Raw genomic sequence first — 8,287 nt, 5'->3', positions numbered from 1 at the left:
GCTCCTGCATGCCCCGCAGTGCTCACCAGCCCCGTTAGGTCCCAGTGGCCACTCCATGCTCCGATGCTCCCGTGTTTCCCTTGGCATCCTGTCACTGGGGGCTTCTAACTCCTGACAGCGGAAGAAAGGGCAGGCCAGGAAGAGGTGGGAGAGTGCCCTAAGGCCCACCAGCTGAATTAATGTCCTGAACAACCTTCCCATGGGTTTTTCTTTCTCTTCCAATTTAAGAATTTTTCAGATACCTTGCACCCTGGGCCAGGAGTCACTGGACCATGCTGAGTAACGCTCCCAACTTTTGGTGACTTAAGTTATCCCAGGCTCATTTCTTGCTGGTCAGTGGGACTCTGCTCACTGCAGCCTGCCAGGGGCCCAGGTGATGGGGGCTGATCCCAGGCTGCGCCAACCTTGATGGAGGGCCTGGGTTTGCACCCTAGAGGGAGGGCTCGGAGACTCGCTCACGGGCTCTGAAGTGCCTCTTTGGAAAGTGACAAGGCATCTCCGCTCAGGTTTTCAGCTTCAGGGAGTCACACAGCCATGCGTCCCTTCTAAGGGCACACGTCAGACACAGCCAAGCACCGAGACCCCTGCCACCCCTCGGCAAAGCTGCTTCCAGGCTGCTGCTTCCTGGCACGGCGGGAACGGCCCAGCGTTGCCTCTGCAGCTCCTGGAAGCACAGCGTGCCCAGGCTGCGTACTTAGCCTGTGGCAAGGATGTCCCTCAGGCCCGTGTGCCGTCACATGGAGCTCAAGGGTGCACGGGATGGGGCAGGAGCCATTGCAAATCACTGGGGCCTGGTCTGTGATCTCTTGGCCCTGCATCAGGCACATGCATGACCAGCACTACTGTTTGTGGTCTCTCCCCGTGATGTTGCATCCTCACGTGCCCCCCACCTGTGAGCCAGGTAGGGAGAGGACACTGTGCACATTTTACTTGAGGGCCAACGGAAGCCATGAAGGCCACATGACGTGTGTAGGTCAGCCTTCCCCCAGCATTCTCCCGTCCTCCCGGAGAAGCGGTCTGCCCGGTTCCATGAGAGCTGGCTGTCCAGAAAGGGAAAGCCTCAGTGCGGAGGGCCCAGGCTGCCTGAGGGCACAACCATGCTCTGCCTAGAGCGGGGACAGGCTGTCTCCATTGCTGAGCTGCTGTGGGCAAGGAGTGTTCTGGTGCTGCCAGCTCGGTGTGGGCACCGGGGAGCAACGGGCTGAGGGCTCTGGGAGAGTGATGCAGCGCACGCCCTGGCCTCTCCCACGCTGACCCTCCTGAGGCAGGAGATTGTGCTCTTGAGCAGGAAGTTCACTGTAGAGCAAATCCACAAGTGTCAAGGCTGTGTGGTTAGAATTTATGAGACGTTTTTCGGGTGGGGAAGTGTGGGTGTGGTTTTGTGGTACTTGGAGCAAGGGTATCAGGTGCCGGGCCCCAGGCATCTAGCTGTCGGAGATGCCCCGCTACTGTCCTACGCGGTGGCGGGGGGGTGCGGACGTGGAAGGCTCCAGACTGACCCGCTGGGTTGGTCTCACGGGGCCAACGAGCACTGCAAGTGCCACCCCCACCCCATCATGACATGACATGAGCAGGGGAGCAGGCCTCTGGTCTGGCCGCTGGCTCACCCAGAACCCCGGTTCTCCCTTCTTCCAGGAGGTCCCCTCCCACGTGCAGCACTCCGGGGAAACGCCTACTTTGTGGGTGGGCATTCTGCTCCCCGTGCCCCCACACCCTCATCAGGCCGCGCTGTCTGTGACCCCCGCCCCCGGGGGCCCTCCTGGCTTCCTTCCCATGTCACTGGGGCACTGTAGGACAGGTCAGTAACTCCAGGGCCCAGCGAGAGCACCGGAGGCAGGGGCTTTAATGGCTCTGGGTCGGTCAGAGCCCGGGGAAGCCGCTCTGCAGCTGTCTGCGCGCACACGCACTTGCACTCTCCTCGTGCACATGTGGGTACTTGCACACACACCCCCTGATGCATGGTGAAAGCGCAGGCCCCAAGCACCAACACGGGAGGGGAGGGGAAGGGGGAGGGCGTGGGAGAAGGAAGGCTCAAGAAGTCAGTCCTTCAAATTGTAGTTACGGATCTTGGGGGGTCTCTGGCAGCCTTTAGTTTTTGCAGGGTGAGCCCTGGAGGGTCTGGTGGGCTTGGCCTTTGCCTGCGCTTCCATCTTCATCCCTTCGATGGCAAAGGCTGCCCGTGTCCCCACGGGGCTCCTATCCGGGTGTCCGAGGCTGTCGGCTGCTGGACGTGCCGTGAACTCTACTGAAGAACAGCAAGAGAAGGGCCTGTCACAGCACGAAGGGCAGGAAGGGGTGGGAAGCCTAGGCTCCCCGAGTATAAGCCAAGCGGCTGTGCCTCCAGCCTGCAGGACCCAGAAACCCCACGCCCTGGCTCTCGTTCCAGAGCCTAGCAGGCCAGAGGTCCTCCCCAGGGAAGGTGCTCAAGGGCAGCAGCTGTGGCTTGGGGTCCTGGCACAGGAGGCCCCTGGGACACATGCTTTCCAGATGCACCGCAGGGCCTGGGCCTGCCCCTCCACTGGCACTCTGGACATTTGCCCCTGAAAATGTCATCTCCTGCCGGGACCATTTCGTAATGGGCCCCCTGGGGGCGCCCAGGTTAATGGTTGACCCACAGCACCTCTCGGGCCCTTCCCCAGCTGTCAAGCACCCTCTGTCTGCTGGCCGTGCTCACCAGCACCCCCAGCCGCCCAGCAGCCCTGACATGTGTGTCCAAGCACAGGCCAAGGACCCAGGGCCTGGGCCGCATGCCGTACACGTGGGCCGACACTCAAGGGCAGCCCTTCCAAAGCGGCCACCACGGTGTTTCTGAACGAGGGCGTGGGAGGAGACTTTCAGTTTCCAAGCTCTTCTCTAGTTGCCGAGTTTTTAGAACTAGGAGTGTGTTTCTTTTGTAAAAAACAAAACAAAAAAGATGTTATTAGGAAGCAGCTGTAAGATGCAAGGTCAGAGTGGCTCTCCCTTGTGCGCTGGCCCAGCAGGTAGGGCCGGGGTCTGTGGAGCCCCAGGAGGGTCCACACTGGATGGGGATGCTGCCCCAGAGAGCTCAGACAGGGGAAGGGGGGTCTGGCACCAGCATCTCACACACGAGACACACGGGTGACACGCACGCCACGTGCCCAGCGTCTCGGAGCCGACCACCTGGGGCCCGGCCGGTACAGGGTGGCGTGCAGCACAGGGGGGGGATGCCGCGTGGCGGGGACGCCCCGGGCCAGGCCTGAGGACAGGCCGAAGGGACAGCAGAAGGCCCGTGCTTCGGAAAGCACACACAGGTGGTGCACACCGTGGGCCTGCAGTGTCCCCGGCACTGGGAGCTGGAGGTCGGCCACGTGTACCCGGGTCCCTGGCTCTCACTTGGGCCTCTTCTGTCCTCTTGAGTACCTGGAACTGCTCCATTCCCTGCAGCCTCCTTGGGGTCACACAGCCTTAGGCCCCCCTCCTGTGCCCTTGGACCCAGTCCCGGCGCCCGGCCCTGCTCTCCTCCTATTGCCTAGGCTCCAAGCACCAGGATCCTGGAGTGGAGTGAGGTTGGTCCCTGGATGTCCCTGTTCCTCTCCGCTTCCCGAGGCCATGGCTGCATCTCCCTCATGAAGGAAAGGCCCATGCCTTTGGTTCTCTAGCCGCAGAGCAATTCCTCCTCCACACATGCTCTCCTGCCCTGTGTCTCTGGAAGCAGACCCTCAGGTCCTGACTTCCCGTCAGCCCCATCCTGATAGCTGATGATATCTAGGCCCATCCTCTGCTTGCGTGGTTTCCTTCTGGAAGGCAGCGGCCAGTGGGGAGGGGCAGGGTTGGGACCCTGACCCCACAACGTGAGGGACTGGCCCTCTTAGGGATTCCGTGGGCCTCGCCTGAGTCCACTCTCCCAATCCGCTGCCGCCGGGGTGGGGGTGGGGGAGAAAGTGAGGCTCGGGGAGGAGGAAGAGCCTAGGCCCTGAGGGGGGCCATGCTCCCCATGAGGCTTGCAGTGGGAGCAGGGCCCCTGAAGGAAGCCGGCTGTGGGGTCTTGGGGGTTTCGGGCTCCGGCAGAGCCGTCCCTGAGGAGGTAGCCAACCGCCCCAGGGCAGGGGCAGTCCTGGCTCAGGCATGAAGCTGGATGGGTCAGGCCTGCTTGCCGCCCCCCCGCCCCCTGCACACACCCTGTGACCCTGATGTGTGTCTTCCCTGGCTCACCTGAGATGTGCCCTCCTCGCTCAGACCAGCGGCTAGTTTGTAGCAGTGACAGCCCCCCCCCCACCGCTCTGCCCTTCCTGCCTGACCCGCTCTGCAGAGCCCAGCCTGGGGCTGCTCTTTGTGCACTGCGTTCTGACTAGGTTTCAGGAAAATTGTTTGTGCACAGGACTTGCCTCCTGCATGTGGCTGGTCCAGCTCCGTCGTGCCCAAGGCCTCGCAGCTATGAACCCGAAAGCAGGAACCCGCTGTCTGTCTCAGGGTCTCCCAGGGCTCTGGGAGTGGTCCCAGCTTCCTGGCTGCTTGGAGCTACTGCTCGGCCCCTTCTGACCTGGGCAGGCTGCCTGCTCTGGGGAGCAGGTCAGGCTGCCCAGGGGCCCTAAGCACATGTTGCCTGGGCCTCTGAAAGCTGTTGGGGACACGGAGCGCATGCCGGCCCCGACTCTCCAGAGCCTTCCCTGGGGCTGCAGGGGCAGCTCAGCTCTCAGGTCCCTGCTGTGGTCTTGGGCACGAGGGACAAGGCCTCCCCAGGCTCACCGAGGCCTCGGCTAGTGCAGTCAGCCCTTCTGTCTCCCCTCCTTCCATCCTGTGTGCTGATGGGCACGGCTTCCACTGAAGCCTCTCTCCTGCTTCCGCGGGAGCCCCTCATGCCCCTGGGTCTGGCCCTCCTCAAATGAGATGAATTATACCCTCACCTTGCCTTCCCCCTCATCCCAACCCCCACTTTCTTTCCCCTTAAGTTGGCTCCATATCCAGCGTGGAGCCCAACATGGGGCTTGAACTCACGACCCCGAGATCAAGACCTGAGCTGAGATCAAGAGTTGGATGCTTAACCGACGGAGCCATCCAGGCATCCCCCAAACCCCTTTTTGATTAATGGTTATTAATTAGATTATGTCAAACTCCCCAGAACCTTCCAAGGCTTCCCACCATGGTGGGATGGAGCCCAAGCCTTTAGCATCCAGTGGATATGGAGTGGCCTCACCCCCTAAAAGCCCATGTGCCCCAAGTCTCCAGAAGCTGCCAGGTACTTCCCAGAGCCCCGAGCCTCGAGCCTGCCCGGAGTGACCCTGCAGGGAGCTGCTGTCTGCCCTTGGTTGCAGAGGCTCTGGGTGGACATTCCTGGGCATGACTGTACCCAGCAGGGTGGAGGGGAGTGAACAGGAAACCCCAGATCCTTCAGGGCCCCTCAGGCTGCTCCTGGCCTTGGGCTGGGGGCAATGACTACAGACCAACCCCCTTGTTAAGCATACCAGCATCACTGCTCTGCGCCCTCCTCCCTGAGGTTAATACCCAACACCAACCCCTTATCACTCCTTCCTAATATCATTTTCAGGGGTACCCCTCCCTGGTTCTGAGCTCACCCAGGCCTGTCTGCTGGTGCCTCTCAGTGTGGTTCTGTCCCGGGTCTCAAGAAGTGGGCAGCAGGGAGCACCCTGGGGCCCTAAGGAAGGGAATTTAGGGGAAATACTCTGTGAGTACTGGCCTTGAAGAGGGGCCAGCTCTACCGTCGTCTGGGGCTGCCTTGTCCAAGGTGGGCAGGCAGAACCTGGAGAGCGGGCCCTGCCCTCCGCCTGGACTCTGTTCCTTCTCTGGGCCCTGAGGCTCGGCTCTACAGGAAAGAGGAGTTGACAGAGGAAGAGGTGGGGCGGGCGGGCCGCAGGGGTGTGGGTGCAGGGGTGGAGGGGCAGGGCCAGGACCGTAAGAAGTGCAGGTCAGGGAAGGGGCAGAGAGTGATGGCCAGGCCACTCAGCCTGGCTTGGTTGCCCCTTTGGAAGGCAGAGGTGATGGCGGGAAGAAGTCCCCGGGCCCCAGAAGGGAAAGAAGGTGCAGTGGGCAAGATGGGGGTCAGTGTGAATGGGCTTCGGGACCCTGGGCTGCATTCAGATGCCCATCCCGTGAGGCGCCGGGTGGAGATGGCAGGAGGTCACAGGGGAGCAGATGGGGCGAGGTGGGTTCTGATCTGCCTCCTTTTCACAGATCTAAGCCTAAAAGCTAGATAGACAGAGTAAGATTCACAAAAGACGCATGTCAACAAGGGACCATGGCAGGTGCCCTCGGGTCAGCCAGGCAGGCTCACTGCTCCAGGTGGCCGGCAACCCTCCTGCTGGGGCTGCCCATCCTCATGCCCTTGGCCACATGCTGCCACGAGCTGCTCTCTGCCTCTCTTGGCGGTCGGGCAGCCGTGAGGGACTGAGGCAACACTCTCCTTTTTCACGAGGACGTGGCCCCTTGGGAGGGCTGCCCATCGGCCATGTGCATACAAGCTGCCCATCTTGCTCAAGGGACTGAGCCACTCCGGCCAGAGGCCTCCCCACATCAGACCCTGAAATGCTCTCTGGAGGTCTGCTGAGGGCCTTTGGGACCCCACGGGCGGCTTTCGGGGGCCCCAGAAGGAGAGGCAAAGGAACAGAACGCCTACATCCCAACGGCGGAGCTGCCAACAGCGTGGGGGGTCCCCGCGCAGGCAGAGCCAGCCCCCGGCTCTGTGACAAGGCTTGCAACTTGTGCACTGCTCTCTGTCTGGGCTCGGCACACGGGGGAAGCGGGAGGCCTGAGGTGGCTCTCCGGGGGCCTTTCCCTTCAGAAGGGCTGACCACGCGAGGACACGTGTCCTGTGTGCCGAGTCCTGACGCGGCGCCAGGCACGGCTCTAAGCAAAGCTGTCTGCGTGCAGACCCGCCTCATCCTCCCGGGCCGTGGGGACCCCCGACACCCTCCAAGGTTAACTTTGCTCCGAAGGTGAGGAGCGCTACGAGCCCCGGAGGCTGCCCGGAGGAAGCCAACCCCAATAAGCCAGGCGGAGACTGCTGTATCAGGAGCTGGGCCACGGCGCCCCCGACCCCTCCTGGACGCACGGCCCAGAGCAGGCTCGGCGCCCTCTGCGGCGGAGCTGTGGCTGGGGCAGGGGGCTTCACAGAGTCCAGAACAAACCTGATGAACCTCTGCTGCCCGTTCCAGCTCCTCCCTGGCCTGACGGAAACGTAAGCCTGCAAAGAAGTCTGCTGCCTAGAAGCTCCCCTGCCCACGTGAAGCCTGGGGCTCTGAGCTGCCCCTCCGCTCCCAGCTAGCAGCCCGCGGGCAGGCGAGCAAGGCGGGAGGCCCCCAGGCGGAGGCACCATGGACAGGCCGGCCCACGGTGGGGCTGCAGGGACGGGCACAGGGAACTGGCCAGCTGGGGGCGCCCAGCCCAGGGTCTCGGGTTTCCCGGCAACACCTGCCCACACTGGCCTGGAGAAGGGTCCGCCTGGGTCCTGGCGCACTGACCACTCCCTGGACAGTAGAGCAGAGGCTCAGCCCTTGTGAGACAGGACTGCCCTCCTGCCCCTGCCTGTAGGGCCGCTAGGGGCTCTCAGGATGGACACTTCCAGAACAGGCTCCTGTACAGGAAGGGGGACTGGCTGCAGGGCCTGTGGTCACCACGTGGATGCCCTGGCAGGGTCACTCTGCATCTCAGAGATGAAAGTTCACACCAGAAAATGCCACGGGGAAGGGCGCCTGGGTGATGCAGTTGGTGAAACGTCCGACTCTTGGTTTCAGCTCAGGTCGTGATCTCAGGGTCCTGGGGTCGAGCCCCGCGTTGGGCTCCTCCCGCTCAGTGCGGAGTCTGCTGCTCCCCCTCCCTCTGCCACTCCCCCTGCTTGTGCTCTCTCTCTCTGAAATAAATAAAATCTGAAAAAATAAAATAAAAGACACATAAAAACTGAAAATAACAAAAGAAAACAGAATTATGGAACAAGTGTCATCACAGGTGAAGAAGATATCTGTTGGGAAAGGTGCAGCTCAGAACACATCCAGGGGCAACGGACAGAGCTGTGGCCGCAGATGGAGACCTTGTCCCTACTGATCAAAAACAGACAAACAGGCCCACACAGAGGTGGCAAAGACTTGATGAATGGAATTGATTAGCTTGAGCTATTAGACACACAGACGTCTTAACCAGTAGGCAGAGAAGTCATTTCTTTTTCAGTGAATAAGCCACACATAGAATCAGACCACATGTTACACAGGCCACAGAGCAAGTCTCAATTCATTCCAAACATACAATAAAACTAGAAGCCAATGCCAAAACCCCCTTAAGTCCATTCTGCTTTGAAACTGTGTAACGCGTGATGGAA

General features: G+C 61.3%; 1 protein-coding gene across 1 annotated transcript in view; it reads right to left on the bottom strand.

Annotated features, from left to right (window-relative positions):
• Positions 1–286: 286 nt before the first annotated feature.
• Positions 287–8,287, bottom strand: part of LOC118024147 (coiled-coil domain-containing protein 57-like) — a 47,524-nt gene continuing 39,523 nt past the window's right edge. The window contains exon 4 of the mRNA XM_035025731.1: positions 287–2,245. Within this exon, the coding sequence (XP_034881622.1) occupies positions 2,040–2,245 (206 nt within the window). The 3' untranslated portion in view covers positions 287–2,039. The remainder of the gene's footprint in view (positions 2,246–8,287) is intronic.

The sequence above is a fragment of the Mirounga leonina genome, unplaced genomic scaffold (genome assembly GCF_011800145.1).
Source record: "Mirounga leonina isolate KUSES-001 unplaced genomic scaffold, KU_Mleo_1.0 Mir_197, whole genome shotgun sequence".
NCBI classification, from domain to species: Eukaryota; Metazoa; Chordata; class Mammalia; order Carnivora; family Phocidae; genus Mirounga; species Mirounga leonina.
The sequence above is the reverse complement of the archived record's forward strand: the minus strand, read 5'-3'. Positions and strand labels throughout refer to the sequence as shown.